This window comes from Pavona decussata, unplaced genomic scaffold, assembly GCF_977016875.1.
Source record: "Pavona decussata unplaced genomic scaffold, jaPavDecu1.1 SCAFFOLD_153, whole genome shotgun sequence".
Lineage (NCBI taxonomy): Eukaryota > Metazoa > Cnidaria > Anthozoa > Scleractinia > Agariciidae > Pavona > Pavona decussata.
Genome location: NW_028145565.1, coordinates 423,142 through 441,315, shown reverse-complemented (window position 1 = coordinate 441,315; position 18,174 = coordinate 423,142). Strand labels below are relative to the sequence as shown.

The 18,174-nt window shown below is 38.7% G+C and overlaps 3 protein-coding genes across 3 annotated transcripts; 1 reads left to right on the top strand and 2 right to left on the bottom strand.

Moving 5' to 3' along the window:
- Positions 1-1,218: 1,218 nt before the first annotated feature.
- Positions 1,219-7,749, top strand: LOC146466137 (uncharacterized). The gene is made up of 5 exons (XM_085127724.1): positions 1,219-1,303; positions 2,470-2,720; positions 3,349-3,463; positions 4,610-4,762; positions 6,508-7,749. The coding sequence occupies exons 1-5, from the start codon at positions 1,219-1,221 to the stop codon at positions 7,035-7,037; spliced, it is 1,134 nt and encodes a 377-aa protein (XP_084983850.1). The 3' UTR covers positions 7,038-7,749.
- A 943-nt stretch (positions 7,750-8,692) lies between these two features.
- Positions 8,693-11,007, bottom strand: LOC146466136 (BTB/POZ domain-containing protein 6-like). Its single transcript, XM_085127735.1, has one exon. It carries the CDS (start codon positions 10,697-10,699, stop codon positions 9,350-9,352), a length of 1,350 nt encoding a protein of 449 aa, XP_084983861.1. The 5' UTR covers positions 10,700-11,007; the 3' UTR covers positions 8,693-9,349.
- A 4,377-nt stretch (positions 11,008-15,384) lies between these two features.
- On the bottom strand, positions 15,385-17,622 carry LOC146466135 (BTB/POZ domain-containing protein 6-like). The gene has a single exon (XM_085127744.1). The coding sequence runs from the start codon at positions 17,413-17,415 to the stop codon at positions 16,453-16,455; it is 963 nt and encodes a 320-aa protein (XP_084983870.1). The 5' UTR covers positions 17,416-17,622; the 3' UTR covers positions 15,385-16,452.
- Positions 17,623-18,174: the final 552 nt, after the last annotated feature.

The following is an 18,174-nucleotide window of genomic DNA, read 5'->3' as shown; positions in this document are numbered from 1 at the left end:
TTTTAATTGTTCCAACTGCCACTGGTCAGTAAGATAGAAAAGCTCTTTTTTGTTTTTCCTGGAAAAGAAGACAACTATTTTTTTTGTTGACCAATCAGATTACTGAAAACTAAGTGACGTCAATAATTGGAAATATTGATTGATTTCTAAAGGGTTCTCTCGCCAAAACCTGGACGCATGCATTTCTTTGTTAGTTGAACCAGTCAAATTGCTAATTTCCAGATTTTTGGTTGTTTGGGTTGGGTCACTCATAAAAGTTTCATTGACAATGTTCTCTGACAGTTTAAATTAAAAAGCCCTGAACACTTTCATACAACTTTGTTATGGTAATACGTAGCAATTATTCCTTAAACTGTAAGTGCATTTTATTTTTCACTTAACTTTAATTTTTTTTATCTTAGTTCAATTGTGCCATGTAAAATAAAATTGATGCTTGTAAATAAAAGCACTTTAAAACTTAATCATTGTAGTATTGACTTACTATCAATCAGAAAATACCCGTGAGGGAATATGTGGGAAAAGATGCATTTTCAGAATGATACAGCCTTGAAAGGAAAACTGGTGAGGTTGTTTTGGTCAAATCTTTCCTGTTGTTGGATAATCCTTGAACATTTCAAAAATTCAGGGCTCTTATGAGGCAGCCAGTTACTATCGTTTATGTTTTCTTTGTTTTTGTTGTTTTAAAGGATGTTTTTCTAGAAAGTGATGAATTCTTGAAGTCTCATAATGCAACACGTATTCAATTTTGGCTAAATTTGTTTGTTATTCAAATACCCACTTGACAAGTTTTCAGTTTAATTTTTTTTATTTACTTATTTTTTATTTTGTTTTTCATTGCCAGATACCCGAGCCCCTTTTTTTACTCCACAAGTTTGTCAGCCATTCCCAATTTTCTCATCACCCTCGACTATTTTTAAACAAACGTCACCACAAACACAACCAGACTATCACTAAATAAGCCATTCAATGATTGCTGATATCAATCCTGTAATCTATCATGATTAACACATGCCAAATTCTGCTGGTGGTTCATCGGGTCCTTTGTAAATTGCTTTGTTGTAAAACAGAACGCAATACATATTTAATCGATATTGCTATCTATCATTAATGAGTGATTAAAGGAAGGTATTCACTGGTAATTTTACGCCAGTGGCTTCCTAGCCCGGCTGCCGACTTGGGAGGCTAATGATTTCTTTTATCGTCAGTTTGTCAGCCGATATGATGTCCAACTGGTTGTGCACAGTTTTCTGTTTTGGTTATATCTCCTATCTATTGTCCTTAAGCAGCTGTTTACAGACCGATGGTAAGTCTGGTAGAAATGATGTGAAGTTTTATCTTCTGTATCACTAACCGTCTACAATGTTCGTCATTACCGTCTAATTTGAAACGTTTACTTCCCAATGCGATAAATAGGTGCAAAAAGACAACAACAACAAAAACAATGCCTTCCTTATTCAATATATTTCAAAATTAAGATAATTGAAAAGGAAGATCTTGAGGTTGGTTCTATATTTAGAACTCCTATCTATATAACTTATCATAAAAAGGAAGTGCACATATAGTGTATGCACTTATATAAAACTCTCTCTCTGCATATAAAACAGGGTTTCCGGCTTATCTTGGTCATACCAAAGGTTATTCCTCAGTGCAGCAATACCCGCGACAAACTCTCGTCGTGGTTTTATTTTCAGTCTTGACATTTACAAAACCTAGCCAGAGAGGGGTTTACTTAACTCCCGACAAAAACAAACAAATAGCATAAAGGAACATATTTTCGTCAATGTTTCCAATATATTTCCATTTACGATTTTATGAGAACATTCCTATGTTAACCTGTAATAGGTTTTTGTATTCGATAACCTTTATCTCTTGTGCACAAAATTATTCGTAAATTTATACAGATTAATACCTTGGATTTTAAAAGAACCGACTGGGAAAAGTAGGCCAGAAGGAGGGTAATTGGCGTTCTCCTTGGCAAATTCTCCGGAATTTTTTTTAAAAGTAAACAACGCAACCTCACAGGTTTCCTATTCTCATGCAAGTGGCGAGTTAGAACATCAGTCTCTCCTTGGAATGCAAAAGCTTACCATTAACAATTAAAGTGAGTCGAGTTTCACTTGTTCAGATTAAAAAGTAATACAAACAGGATGATAACGTATCCGATTTACAAACTGGAAATCGATGAACAACGGCAAGAAATTCTCTACATTAATAACAAGGTTTTCATAAAATGATTAACGCAAAACGATGTTCTCGTTTACATCATTGCCCCAAATTGAAGGAAAACGATTTTTGTCCTTTTCTTGCGAGTAAGCACAATGTAGCCGTCTACATACGGGTAATGAATGTCCCCGTTTGCGTGGAGGGTACAGAGTCTGCGCGTAGTCTGTGCATGTACTATTGACATCAACAATTCACGTGAGCTTTTAAGTGTGAAAACGTCATGTAACATAAATTATTTTTTTGCAGGTGAATGCCGTACCCTGAAGTTTGAATCTGTCATTCAAGACAGAGTTCTTATAGGTCACGTGCTTAGGAGCTATGTGGTAGACTCTAAAGATGACTGTGAGCTGAAATGCTACATGGAAGCAGATTGCATGTCAATCAGTCTTGGGTTAGAAGCAAATGGAAAATACTTGTGTGAATTGAGCGACTCGGACCACGATATGCATCCAAAAGACCTGGAGGTCAGATATGGATTCATTTACGGACCAACAAAGGTGATATTTCATGCTTTTGCAAATCTGGCGATATCGATATTCCCAAACAATTCCTGTACTGTCTGTGGAATTAACCAGGCAGATTATTGCAAAAAAAAAAGGCTGCTAATGACAACGTGGAAGAAACTATTCTGTAAATTTGGAAGGGAATCAAGAAAACTTTGACTAGTCTCCTCAAATTAGTTTTTGCAAATTTGCAAGATTAAGACCATACGATAAGAAAATGATAACGACCATGGCTACACTTAATACACAATAACAATGATAATGTGCTAATGGCAATGACTATAATAATGATTATCACATCATCATCATCATCATCATCATTATTGTGTATTTAGTGTAGTCAAGATCGTTATCATTTTTTTTTTTGTGATGACGAATAAGATATGCTACACTTATCAGTAATTCTTCAAACTCACTACCGTTCACAACCAGTCCACCAGACGTTGCCGCGTTACTTTCTCCCGCCTCGCTTCAAAATTGCTGCTACCTTTTTTTTTTTTTAGATTTTAAAGCTAGTAGTTTTAAATCAGTTTTTTTTTGAACGTTTTTAAACGTTTGGAATGAACAGCTTTAGGGACGTGACAACTTATCTATGCTTTTGATTTCTTTCTGTAAATTACAGAACTCTTGCGTCAACAATGAATGTTCGTCAAACAGCCGCTGTCAAACAGGATTTACTGACCGAGGATACAGATGTGTGTGTTCTGCAGGATTTACAGGAGAAAATTGCGATAAAGGTAAGAAAGAACCTTTTGTATAACTTACTACTTTAAATTTATTTACATTTACCATTTAACTTTGCCGAAACTATTACTGGATTTTTTATTTTCATTATCATCATCATCATCATCATCATCATCATCATCATCATCATTATCATTATCATCATCATGTTTTTCTTCTTCTTCTTCTCTATTCAAAGCTTCCTCAGGAGCAAATTTTATCCAAAAATATTTGACAAGGTCGTTACGTTCTGTTGGTAGTCGAACTCCTGACCATTACTATGTCGTCATCAGAATTTGCGGTCACTTCATATCCGCAATAATCCTTGGTGTGCAAATGGAACACGTTTTTAACTTGATTTTCGTTTCCCGTAGGGGGCTTTTGGCTTCCCCACACACTGCCCTTGGTCTAATTCAGGGGACATTCGCCATCATCATCATTGTTACAAATGCAGTTTAACTTTTGAATGCCATTCGTTGTGAAACGTGGTAGGGCGCAACGCATAACCTATTACATCTGAAATATATGCATATAGTTATAAGAAGAGTAACTTGGTAAAAATAGAAGTAAAAATATCAATATCTCTATAAAAATTAATAAAAATATCGCATTCACTATCATTATTATTTGCTTCTAACACGCGAAAATTGTGGATGTTGGACATTTCACTGCTCTGGAAAATCGCTTTTGTTCACACCTGAGTAGCTCTTGCTGGCAAAAAAAGAGAGAGAAAATGGCAGTGTCGCATTTATCGTAGCTAGTCAGAACTTAGACACAAATCAGCACCGGGAAATCATGTAGCTCGTATATTTGATGCTACACGCTGAAAAGTATTCCAACTGTAATACTGACACTCGTAACAACAAATAATATCGTAGTCTTCTTTTATATAGTTCATATAACTCTAACTATATTTCCTTAGTTCCTTTTATTTTGAATTTCTTCATTTTCGGTTCCTCACCTGTTATTAATTTCTAAACATTACTACGTAATATGGAGGCCAACTAGAAAATTGGATGGTTAACTTCGCCTCCATCCTCAATCGCTTCTTCAAAATTATTCAAAGCACTTTACCAGATTTTACTTCACAAGAATGTAACTAATTATTTTTCTGATTAGCGACGAGGAAATAAAGGTTGTTGTTGTTATTGACATTTCAGGACGCCAGCTGGGTCTTGCCGAATCAAACCCTGGGTTATCCTGTGAGCACGTTTTGAGGAGTGGGAGCTCTATTGGAGATGGAGAGTACTGGATAGACATTGAAAACGATGGAAACCCGATAAAGGTGTTTTGCGACATGACAACTGACGGAGGTAAAATATAATGCATTACTTTAAAACAGCTGTCGTCTATGCCAAGAAAATGCGGGCAAACAAAATATTGTTGGAAACTGAGATTATCTTATGTTTGACATAGAAAAAAATTGATAAAACTTTCGGAAAAAAGAGTCCCAATTTTTTTTTCGTCCGAACAGTGTTAATTAAATGTGCAATATCTTAAATGTGCAAAATACTGCAATTTAAGGATTTTTCAACAAGCACGGCTTGTGAAAATGTTCGGGAGTGCACTCTATTCGCTAGGAAATAAACAAATTCAGGCGATTTTAAAATAAACATGTTGCCGAGCTAGGCGTACCTATTCATGCACTTTGTTTCGTTCGTTTTTTGCTTAAAGTAGGTTTTTAAATGTCGTTTGCGATCATTGGCCAGCAATCGTTAGTAATAAAGTGGAAACCATCCTAAAGAATTTGGAAATATTAATATAAACGGCTCTTTTAGAAAATATCTCAACAGAGAATAAAAATGCATCTTAATCTGACCCGATTATGAATAGAGAGATGGGTCTTAGGCCAACAAATTTTCGCGAAGGAATTTAAAGGTGCAGTGTAATCTCGTACCCAGATTCCCGAACCGACGACTGAGATCGGGGTACGAGATCAGGTGCAGTGTCACCTACTTTTAGCGTCACTTTGAATAAACAAAAATCATATCTGTATCCATGGAAACGTTAAAATAATGGTTTAGTTTTGTTAACAAGTACCCTGTTATTGCACAGAAACTAGTATTTATTATCTTTGGCTGCGAATGGCCAGGATTGAAATGGATTGCAACTTAAAAAAAAAATTGGCCATTTTTTTCAAGTTTTTCCTGTGTATTTTGGAGAAATCACCAAGAAAACTGATGATAGTTTGTTCTCCCCAGGAGAAATCCCTCGAGGTTATATTCTCGGTGCTCCAAGAGCAATTTTGATGTTAGAGAAAAGTTATTTTTTCAAATAGTTCAGCAGTTTTTACCAAAACACAAAGAAATCGCCATCACAGTGCCTCTTTAATCGTTATGTGAACGACACCACTTGGAATAAGAGTTCTGAACAATCATGAGCAGCCTAAAAGTGGAAGCCAATTCTGAATGATTGAACTACAAAGAAAGTATATTGATTTTCCCGCGATTATAACTTAGAACTTCCTTTAGAACACAAAAGCGTGTGTATGTGAAAAACGAGTGGTTATGAGTGTAAACACCGAAAGTTCCTTTTTTTTTTCAAGTCCAAAGGTGATGAAATGACGAGAGATTAAAGTTTCAGAGATACTATCTCACTGGCCACCTGGCGTACACTTAACGACGGTGCCTATTTTTGTTATTACGCATACGTTCTAAGCATCTCGAGACACTCCGGTTTCCTATGGATAGCGGCTACTAATACAGCGATTTTCTTGGGCGGTTTAAAACTATGCGGAGAAAGCAGAAATTAGCAAGTACGGCTTGGTATCTAAAAACAAAATTAGGGTTAACCACGTATTTTTCAGAGATAATAAAGAAAAAAAAAAACTCCATAGATTGCTTTGCATTTTACTGATTTTTAGAATAATTGTTGCTTAATTATCACTAAAAAAAATGCCCCGCTACCCCCAATTTTCTTTTTGGATTTCAGTAGCCCATACTAAGATCTGCTTTCCCCGCATAGTCATAAATTGTGCAAAAATACTTCTGTATTAGGAGGCACCGTCCTTAACGCTGTATTTATAACATTTAGAATTTGATTATTTTATTACTTGTAGGTGGATGGCTTCTCATCGTCAATATTGTAAGAGACAGTCCAAGTGTTCCCACAGAACTGAGCCTAGAGTCATCATACGACCATATCAGTAGCTATGCCACCAACAAAATGGCTATCAACCCAACTGCCCTCAATAAACTAAGGGCTTATTGGTCCTTCACGCAACTAAGATTCCACTGCAATAAACGATTGGTTGGACGCACGTTTCATGTGACCACGGCCAATAACAGCGCTGGCGAAGCTGTAGTCCAGTATTTCTGTCAAAAACCGGGGCAACCAAGAGCTTGTGGTTCGTTTGTTCAAATGCAAGATGACAATTCCCAGCTAGCTTCACTGTGTCACAAATGGGGAGGGAACGGTGTTTGGGGTAATTCTTTGAGAGGAGGAGTGTACGGGTTAATCAACGATGTAGCATATGTTAACGCTAAACACCACTGGAAGGCCAGACCTCACATTAACAAATGGAGGTGTGACGACTCCACCAACGCTGACGTGTCTACTGGTGATTTCTGGAGAGTTTATGTGCGCTAGTCACAAAACAGGTCCACAACTTTAAAGTTGTAGACTTTATGCTAGCAAAAACAAAAATGGGAAGCTATACACTGATCTCAAGCAGTGAAAATGCCATTTGGTGCAAGATCACTGTCATGGAGTAAACGCTTTCTCAAAAAGTCCCGCCGGATCCAATCCTCTTTTAGCCGTTACATCAGAAAGATATCTGCCTTTACTAGAAAATTCACTCACCCTTAAACCAGAAAATGAATAAACTAAAGTAACATCGCCAAAGTAACAGTTCACGGCGTCTTCCAAGAAAAATAGTGAGATATTTTTGAGTTGACGGACGATAGTCTCAAGATCAAATTTTATGTAGACCCCTTCATCTGTGAGCATTACTTTTGGTGAAAAACTGACACCCTTTACACTGTACATAGATAAATATGGGACAACCGTTCAGCTGAACAGTTAGGGAAGTTAAGCAACGAAAAAGCCTGAAAAGCCGTAAAATGATAGATGTAATGAGGAATAAAAATCGCCCTACACGTGCGTTTTAATTTTGGTACATTTTTTTGACGTCCTCTGCAAAACAACAGCTTGAATGACCAAATTTAAGGTTTTGTGAAGAACATGAGCGTAGGACGGTGAATTTTTCATTCTCTTTCTTAACTCGAACTCCACGCCTATCAATTTGGTTCCTGGGTAGTTCGCTGTTTTTGTACAAGTTGGAGGAGTTGAAATAATCGCAAGACTGAAGCATAAATGATACGAAGTTATATTCCCAAGTAACGTTTTCGTTGCCGTCGCCGTTGCTTAAGCTCCCTTATCAAAGGGACATCGGATATATGATAAAAAAGAAACGTCATGCCATGGGCTACTTGAAAATAACAATATATAAGCAACAGACAAATATCTATTTAGCAGTGTGCACTTCATTATACCGTTTCACAGTTATGATAATTTAACTAGTTAATAGTAAGCTTAATTTCTCGCAACGACTTGGTGTTCTGCCGATTGTTAAAATATCCCTAGTAAGTTAGGGAAGTTTTATTTTGTAAATATTTTTTATGAAACTGAAAGGCAAGCAAGAAAAAGCTAATTGTGGGAGGAAGCTACGTAGAATACTTTACATGCTTAAGAGAACGGTCTTCTTGAAATTTTTTCGTCATACCAAAAGGCTGCTAATGTATTAAAGTACTTGGAAAGAAGAAAAGGGGTGTTAAGGAAAAAAATCCGCTGAGGAAGGGCAAAACACGAAACATTGAACCTCATTTAAAAACTTTCCTTCTGTCTATCTTAAACTGTGATGTGTTTGATCGAGTGTCTGCAGCTGCCAAACTTCTAATTACTGATTTGCTACGGGGCAGTTTCTAATCGACCCGACTTTCACCAAGAATCTTAATTCTCTCTTATGACAAGCAATACACTGCTGAAAAGTTAATATTGGCAACGGGGCGGTCAAGCAAATGATGATGATGATGATGATGATGATGATGATGATGATAATAATAATAACATAAAATAAAATAAAATAAATAAAAAATGGGGTCGGATTTCATACTCCAAGGGCACTGAAGCAGTGTATATTTGTGGTCATTTTGTCTGTTGAAAATATCCTGAAATTTTGCGATTTATGTAAGGATAACAACAACAACAACAAAAATGTTTGAATAACATACATGGATATTCTCGTCAAACGCCAAGATATTGACTATAAAACAATTTTCTTACTAGTTACAAGTAGACTCGTTGTGTGTGAAGTGTGTACGTGTTTTTAATTTAATTAATTCGAGAGCCTTGCTTAATAAACATTACACTTTGCAGCACTTGACATTTTGTAAATTTATAGTAAGTCGTGAATTTCCTGGTTTTATATCATTTCGTGACAGCTTCCTTCAGAATTTTTTTTGGTAACAAAAGCGAGGTCTCTGAGGACAAAAGTGTCTCGAACTAATATTAGACTTCAATATTAGGCAACCGTTGAATATGAACATGCGTCCTACCTAGTGAAAAGCTATCAGCTTCTACCCTACGATATATAAACTGGTCTCAGGCAAATTTGGAGGAGTTTATCAGAAGAAAACATCACTCACACTTCTGTGAACCATTTCAATAATAAGGTGAATATTGAAGCTCTACGTTTCACAGCAATTTTAAAATGACATATTTTGATAGACATGTTGGCATTCTAAGACTAAAATTATACAGTGCAATCAAATTCCCTTAGTTACATCAGTCGAGACTAGAGAGTGGAAAGGCTCTCTCTGTCATTGTGATTGGGGAGATTACATCACTTTGCTTTGTAACAGTGAGTCTGTTCAACAGCACCACTCTCAGATGCACAACAGTTAAGTCGTAAATAACAGAGCAGGGAACTGGCCGCCTGAGACATCGCTTCCATTGTTTTCTTTTCGTTTCGAGCTGCTAAAAGTAAAAACCACTCCCCCGCAATCAACGGCCGATTTTCCTTTTTTTCCGAACCATGATGGAGGGCCAATGAAGGACGAAACTATCTCATAACAGGTATACTGTCGAAGGAAAACTGGTTGATCAAACAACACACCAAATGCATAATAACAGGTGAGGTGATCTTTAACTTTTGAGGCGTATGTTCCGGATGTTTTTACGATGCACGAATCATCTGCTGTGTCGTTTAAATGAACACTGCCTGTGTAGCTTGCTCCTTCACGGCCAAAGAGCTGCACTCCGTATAAATAGATGCTTTTGTTGACAGCGAAACAAATACGATCACGTTTGTCCCGCGGCTTCAAAAAAAGGGGATCGTCAAACGAGTAGCTTTCAAATCTACGACATTCATGAAAACTAGTCGCGGGCCCCATAATGCACCGCTTGACCCTTGGAGCTACTGAGAACTGTAAAGGGGAGGTAAGTACATTGTTATAGTGTTTTACCATATCAACAATTTCTTTTGTTGTTAGAATGTTACAGTCAGGGACAACAGAGATAAACTCCTTCTCTGACATCAGTGGAAACCGTATTTCTTCCAAAATCGTCTTTCCAATTAATTTTCGTTTGACCTCGCCTTCAGGGGTCATCCCTTGCCTTTCACATTCTTTTATGGCCCAGCGATCGACGGCCTTGAACAAGTCAATTTCTTTGACATGCAAATATTCCCTCTTCACAACTGACTCCACTAGAGATCGCTCAAGCGTGACAAATTCATCTGACGTCACAGCTTCCTCCGTGTCCATCTCAATCACTTTCCAGCATCGATCTTCCAAATCTTTATCTGCAAATTTCTGAGAGTGCGGCAGAATGGAGAACACATTGGATGCCTTCAAGTTTGCTCGCAGATATTCAGTACATTTATCAGCGAGTGAAGGCACCATGTATTTCTTCGCCAAGTACAGCACACGCATTACATTACTTCCTTTTAGATTCACTTCATCGCTGTACATGTAGCGAAACAACTCCAGCAGACTCTCGTACTCACAGTCAGGCAGTTCAATCGAGTCTGTAGTCTCCGTCATTTGACCATAGAACATGGCATAGAACACAGGACTGCTGATTGCGAGCACAAACTTGTGAGCTGGGATCTCTTTCTTGCTTTCACTTTCACCATTAGACACAGGAACAACAAACTTTACATCGCTTAATAACTCATTACTCCAAAGGAACGCAATTCTCTCCCGAACAGTTCCTAACTTTGTCTGCCAGTTGTCTTCTGCAATTGCCATGTCTCACGGGAAAAGATTACTGCTGCGCGATAAAGCGAGTGAAGCTGGTTGAAGTTTCGTCAGTTCTAACTCTCCAGAAGATCGCGCGACGGCAAATAACGGATATTGCGTCTGAGATTTCAGCCCTTTCAGGCTTTGACGCTGAAATCTTCATATATAATTCTTCCTGTTTAAGGCACACCATATTCTTGGATTATAGCGTGTGACATTTTCCTAGAATGTATTGGGGTATCGATGTCTGTCGGAAAATAAGCACTGATGTGCGTGACGTGAAATAGTGCATGATAGCATCGATTAACTAGGAAATTAATTAAATGAATAATGTCACGAAATATAACCTAGTGAACAAAGTATATCACACAATTGTAAACTGGCAAAGTCCGAAGTTAATGTACTGCATGATAATCATGAAACTGCACGCGTCTATTAAACTAAACAAGGAAGAGAAACGCGTGTAATTGTGTAATTGAAATTAAATTTAGTAGCATTACAATAGTGTAGGCTTGGGATTTTACTGTGCTCGTGATTGTAGTAAAAATACGCACTGTTTTGCAGTTCAGAGCCATCAGCGCAAACAACGAAGGCCGCTGGACTAGAGGATTGGCTGACGCAGCGTTTAGTGAGAAACAGTACGATTCTTTAATTCTTGAACTCACGCAGTATAAACCGAATCTTTCCAGTGTAAAGGTATTTTCAGGTAGGCTGCCTGAAAAGCGCTACCCAATTATGGGGTCACTCGCGCAAGATGTTTTCTAACGCGCGTGGGAGAGGCTCCACGAGGGAGAGAATTTCGCTCAGTCCTGTGCATGCTTGTAGCACGTTCCTTAGTCCTGTTCAGGAATAGTCTTAAGAGCTAGCTACTGGCACTAAAACACGAAATATTACTTCAATTTCTTATTCCCGACAACTTGAAGTACGTGTGACAATCCAGTGGGGGGGGGGGGGGGGGGGGGCATGCCTTGTGAGCAGAGTTCCCCTCAATTTGTATTTCAATATTTCTCCAATCCAATTCATAATTATTGGATATGTTGTAGATTTAAAGTTACAAGTACATGTAAAGGAGAAGGAGACATCTGGTGTGACTATAATACTGTGCCCCTTTTCCAAGTTTGATCTCAATAATTATTGTAATTGACTATTGTCAGCGGCTGAAATCTCTGGTATGCTTTTTTTGCAAACTATGTCGAGTCATCCACCTTCACATTGGTGTACAAAATACACTTCGATGCAAACAGGCCCTTAATAAGTAGTTTATGAGGGGGACATGCCTTGTGAGCAGAGTTCCCCTCAATTTGTATTTCAATATTTCTCCAATCCAATTACATAATTATTGGATATGTTGTAGGCTTTAAAGTGACAAGTACATGTTAAAGAGAGGGGGACATCTAATGTGACTATAATACTGTACTCCTTTGCCAAGTTTGATCTCAATTGCACTTGACTATTGTCAGTGGCTGAAATCTCTGGTATGCTCTGCAAACTATGTCGAGTCATCCACCTTCACATTGGTGTACAAAATACACTTCAATGCAAACAAGCCCTTAGTTTATGTGTGGGGGGCAAGCCTTGTGAGCAGAGTTCCCCTCAATTTGTATTTCAATATTTCTCCAAATTATCCAATAACATAATTATAATGGATATGTTGTAGATTTAAAGTGACTAGTACATGTAAAGGAGAGGAGGACATCTAGTGTGACTATAATACTGTGTCCCTTTGCCAAGTTATGAATTATATGTGCAAGATGTACAGCAGTTTTCATTATTGATGTGATTGTTATTATTGAAATAAAATAAAAACATAATTATTTAAAGAGGGAGCATGCACCCAGGGCCCCTCACCTTGATCCAATACACTGTCTTTCCATACAAAGTAAGGCTCTGCCTAGTAAAGGAAGGTAGAGTATTTAGCATTGTTTACAAGGTTTTTTTGACTTATTTCATTCAAGATCAATTTGATGTTTTCATTTCCCTCATGCAACATGTGATGTAATAAAACAAATTATTATTGAAGAACTTGTTATGTCAAACATATATTTACTAATTTAGTACTCCTGTGTGGCTAAAATTTATGACTCTTGCAAGCTGAACTTGTGTGAGAGCTCTTTTCCATGTCCCAGTCTCATTGGCAACCAGTATACAGAATGGTTAAACGAAATTCCTATCCAGTAAGGCCGTGAAAATCTTCATTTCCCTACAATCCTTGTTTACTTCATTTCGTTTTATAATATTCGGCTATTTCCACCAGAATTGGATTCCAGTAGTTATGAACTCTGAATACTTCATTGCCAGATTTTCGAGCCCGTGATCGTACATTATAATTCAAAAGGTACGATTTCATATAACGACGACAGGATTGGTTTTGCAATTGTATGGAAGTGGTAATTACACTGATTACATGGAGCAGTTTCTGCTGTACCGGCTTTCGATCGATCGCTAGGATCGCCGTGTAAACCCAACGTTTTGAGCGTTAAATTAGTCAGTCAATGTGCGCTTACGGTAACCGGAGAAAACTTATCGAATAAATTACCGAATTAACCGATCTTCTGCCTTTTTGAAGCGAAAATTTGTCATTCCTTGAGATCTGCACAGCACGAAGGTTTGTTACAACTGACCACGAACCGACAACTCGCCCCAGCATGCTTTGCGGACCGTGTCCAACCACCACTGTGTGACAATCAAAGTGATATCCGCTCCAGGAAGAGGAACTAGGAAGGAGTGAGAGGGGGCTAAAAATACTAAAATTGCAGTCAGGGATAGACATCAGAACTAAAAATATTTTTGTTTGGCGCTGACTATTGTTAACGCTAGAAATAACGTTAGTGAAGCATCAAAGACGTTTCGGCCAAACAACTTCGGCCTTCATCGGTTATTTTGAAAAGCCAACTGAATTACGGCTTTGTAACGGTTCACAGTTCTGCGCGTGCTACACCAGCAAAACGCAATGAATGGCAGCCGCGCGTGTTTACATGAGGGTTTTGTAGACATCCGGGATAGCAATATGTTCGTTTCCCGCGTGGTTGTCACTTTGCGAATACCAAGCCTCGAGAAAAAGTCTCTCGTGAAAATTACGAGCCTTGTCTACAATTGTCGCATGGTCGAAGTCTATATTATAGACAAACTGGTTCGCGTGTTGCGCAATTTTGGAGTTACTATCTCCAACCCGAACTGCCCGTTTATGTTCTTTTAACCCTGTTTCCAAGGCTCGGTCAGTCTGTCTATAATACACGAAATTGCAATCAGCGCAGCCGACCTTGTAAACAACACCTCGGCACTGCAAAGCAGAAGGTTTGTCCTTTGGTCTCGGGAAACGCGTGCGCAAAACATTGCAAGGTTTGTAACCCACTTTAACACCATTGGTGCGTAGTACTCGCGAAATTCTCTCAGAGACGCCTCTAACATACGGAAGAACAACAAATGTTGACGTTGAAGGTGCGCTAGCGCTGGAAGCGTCGTTGGTATTTGAATCGCGGCGGAGAGCGTTGTGGTAGGACTTGCAGCTCCGAATAAAACGCAGAGGGTAGTTGTTATTTCTTAGCACTTTGATGACGTGTGTCCTCTCTCTAGACCGCCCCGAATTTGTTGATGGAATTTCTTGGGCCCTGCGAAGGAGAGTATTAACGACTGACCTCTTGTGCTGCGATGGGTGGTGGGAGTTGTAATCGAGGTATTTATCTGTGTGTGTTGGTTTTCTGTACACACTGACCTGTATGCAACCACGTACTCGAGTTGTCGTTGTGTCTAAGAAGGAAAGCTCGTTATCCTTCTCAAGCTCCTTGGTGAACTGTATGTTAGGGGGCAATCTTGGACTGTTGTTTAACCGGAAAACAGTACACAACTTCCGATTATCAAACTCCCTGACTGACTCTTTCAGGTGAAGTTTTAAACAATCCGATTTTGGTCGATCGAATTTGTTTCCTTCTTTCAAACGTCATGATGAAATAGACGCTTTTCACCTGCTACAGAAGGCGTCTGCTCTCGCAGGTTAATCCCTTCCCCATCGCGACTGATGGTAAGGGGGCGGCCATGGTGGACTGCGCATGCCGACCAGAATCCTCCACATCTAACTGCACTGGTGTTTTTTACAAAATGTATTTCCAATCAATTTGAACATTTCTGCACAAGACTTTAAGAAACAAATAGAAGGATTCGATGAATTGACGACTCATGCAGTGAGTCAATTAGTGGCAGTAATTGAAGAATAAAGAAAGAAGGCGAGGTGTCACTGTAATATGACATGTAAGTTGAAACTATTTTTAATGTGCAGCAAAGGAACACAACACCAACAGTGTCGGGCAACCTGCTACCAAAGCACATTGGGACTGCGCCACAGGATTGGGCAAGAATGCGCGCAGATTTGGGATCGACGGTGATGGCCAGTTTCCTTCACGTGACTCTCGCCTGAGTAAAAATAAAACGCGTTAGATAGTGTGCATCACAAAGGTGGCCATGGTGGCAAATCAGCTTAAAAGATTTCAAGCGCAAAGCTTCGTATCTTCTTATTGGAGTTAAGCAAAATTTAGTTTGGGAATCAAAAGACGTTAAGAACTCCGAATGATAGAAGGGTCCTCTAATTTTCTCTTAACAGTAATGATATAAACACCAGAACAATGATTTGAATTCAGTTAGATGAATTAAAAAAGTATTACGGCTCAAATATCAGTTATATGTAGTTCAGCTTGCCAGTGTACACTTCTGATTGACTTTAATACACATGCGCGTTGTGTGATAGTGATAGATGGACTATCACACCGGATTTTGACGGAGTCCATAACAACTTTGAAGAGTGATCAGTACTACAGACTGCTTACTCAAACAAATAGATTCACGCGGTAAGGCAACGTGCGTATCAATACACAAAGCTGTTCATATCATTGAATTGGTTCTAAATCAATGCAGAACCTGGAAATATAAGATGCTACTTGGTGAAAAAAGAAATGGTTTGTTGTATTTTAATGATGTAGTTCCTTCTTCGGCTACCGTTTGAAGCAAACAGCAAGGGTTTTAACCAATGTTTAAGCGCCTAGTGCGAGTTTAATCAGCTTCCAAAGTTGTTAAGATGCAGTTCACGGTTTAACATGTCAGTATCTCCAACTTCCACTGCGACATTTGTAACACGCTCCTACCCAGACTTCTCATTTGTTGTGTGAAGACACCTTTCAGAGTTTTAGTCTGGACATCTCCCTGCGATTTGTATTAACTATTGAACATGATCGTCACTATAGGGGTTGAATTTCCACTTGCTTTTATTTTTAAGATTCGTCTTCTAGACGAATTAACAGCTGTAGCATTCCACTAGTCCGGGCCAATATTTGAGTCAAGACTTCCTCTCCGCGCAAAAACTCGATCAACACATGTCCCGCGCGTAAATCAAGCGCGTTGCTTATTCCATGTGCTGTTGGAGAATTCGAGCCGCACCGATGCAGTTCATACTTTGCATAGTTGTGTGGTGACTGAAATGAAGCTAGCTTTTAATTAATGCTCACGATTTTGTTCATTTATACTTTAACAGTAAATCCTTAGGCGCCCTCTCTATTAAAGAACCGCGAGTTATCATGCAGCTCTTTCTTCCGGGATTTGTGGTTTTATGGAATCTCTCTAAATAGCACAAATTACAATCGCAGAGAAAATTTCAGAATAAAGTTTTGGATCAAATAAACGTTTCCGTCACCAGCTGTTGACCTGGCACAGCATACTTAATGACGCCTCAGTGAAGTACATTCTTTTCATTTGTAGACAAACATCACTGAAGATGTTTAACATCGTGTGGATTCCGCCGAGTTACGTCGTGTAGGACAAAACCAATTGACCGCAGGTGGAATATAAGTTCCAAGCCGCCGGCGTCTTTCAGGTTCCTTGATCGTCCCTTTTCTTGAAGTTTGTAAAAATAGCAGAGGAGTTGATATTTCTACTCCATTAAAGTGTTTCATTAAGTTGATAATTTCTTCTGCTGTTAGAATGTTACTATCCGGAACAACTGATATAAAATCCTTTTGTGACATCAATGGAAAGCGTATCGACTTCACGATTTCTTCTCCTAGAATTCGTCTTTTAACCTTGCCACTGCCACACTTTGAACCTTGTCTTTGGCTTTCTTTTGTAGCCCAGCGATCAACAGCTTTGAATAATTCAATCTCTTTAACACAAAGAGCCTCTCTTTTTACAACTGATTCAACTAAACACCTGTCCAAATCAACAAACTCTTCTAATTTCACGACTTCGTCTGTCTTCTTGTCAATCACTTCCCAGCATCGCTCCTCGAGTTCTTCCTCCTCGAATCGTCGAGCGTTTGGTAAGATGCAGAGAACGTTTGATGGGTCCAAGTTGTTTTGTAGATACTCCGTGCATTTATCAGTGAGAGAAGGAACCATGTATTTGTTCGCTAAGTAGAGCACCCGCATAACGTTGCTTCCGCTTAATCTAACCTCGTCGCTGTAGAGATAACGAAAGAACTCAAACAAACTGTCGTAATCACAGTCAGGCAAATGAATAAGGTTTGAAGATTCCGCCATCTTTCCGTGAAACATCGCAAGAAATACTGGACTGCTGATAGAAAGCACGAACTTGTGAGCTGAAATCACTGTTTCCTTATCAGCACTGGATGCTCGCACAACGAACTTCACATCGCTCAAAAGCTCGTTGTTCAGTACAAACGCGCATCTTTCCCTGATAGTTTTCATAAGAGGTTGCCAAGCTTCCTTCGATTCTGGAATAGCCATCACTGGTTTGCTAATGTTTCGTTGAACCCTTCACCAACTCACAAGCGCGTTCGCAGCTAGCTACTGAAGCAGTCGGTATCGCTTGGGTGCCTCGGTACAATACACAGCATGTCACAATGGTTCACAATAGGTTAACTTTACCGATGATGTAAGACGTTAATTAAAAATACAAAAGCATGTTGTGACAATTCTAAAACTGTCGATAAGAATTTAGCAGGGAAAGAACCAGATATTCATATTCTGGACTGATTTGGAAAAGTACTTGTTCAGTGTGTTTTTCTTTGCGCGGTTTATTTGAGCACAAATGAAAGTTTTATCGGATCCCGATTACATTGTAATTCATTGGGAAGAGTTTACAAACTATCACTTTACCTACTAAGGTCACTGTAGTTACAGCGCAATGAGGAATCGAAAATGCAAAGAACAACAGCTGATGAAATGCATGCATACTAATTCAAACCGCAAGTGACCGCGGGAAGTGAAGGGGGATAACGATGACGTCAAGGTCGGTGTACTTCTAAGACTTCCCTGACGGGAGTTGATTAAGGGAAATTTTCTGGGGGATTTCGAAGATTTTACTGATGGACGTCGCATTGGATCAATCAAATACAAATGGAAGAAATAATAACGTAATCACTTAATATCTGTACATCGTATTTAGTCTAATATTTCTTATACTGTATTACATATTGTCTGTATTGTTCGTTTTGTTAAGTTTTATTGTTCGCTTTATTAGTGCCTCCAATTAGTCTGTTAAAA

What these genes read in the sequence shown, in the direction of transcription:
- LOC146466135 (XM_085127744.1), bottom strand. Translation starts at nt 17,415, where the DNA reads ATGGCTATTCCAGAATCGAAGGAAGCTTGGCAACCTCTTATGAAAACT.
- LOC146466136 (XM_085127735.1), bottom strand. Translation starts at nt 10,699, where the DNA reads ATGGCAATTGCAGAAGACAACTGGCAGACAAAGTTAGGAACTGTTCGG.
- LOC146466137 (XM_085127724.1), top strand. Translation starts at nt 1,219, where the DNA reads ATGATGTCCAACTGGTTGTGCACAGTTTTCTGTTTTGGTTATATCTCC. An exon ending in AGGAGAAAATTGCGATAAAG is followed by an intron (nt 3,464 to 4,609) that starts GTAAGAAAGAAC and finishes TTGACATTTCAG; the next exon opens with GACGCCAGCTGGGTCTTGCC. An exon ending in CGACATGACAACTGACGGAG is followed by an intron (nt 4,763 to 6,507) that starts GTAAAATATAAT and finishes TATTACTTGTAG; the next exon opens with GTGGATGGCTTCTCATCGTC.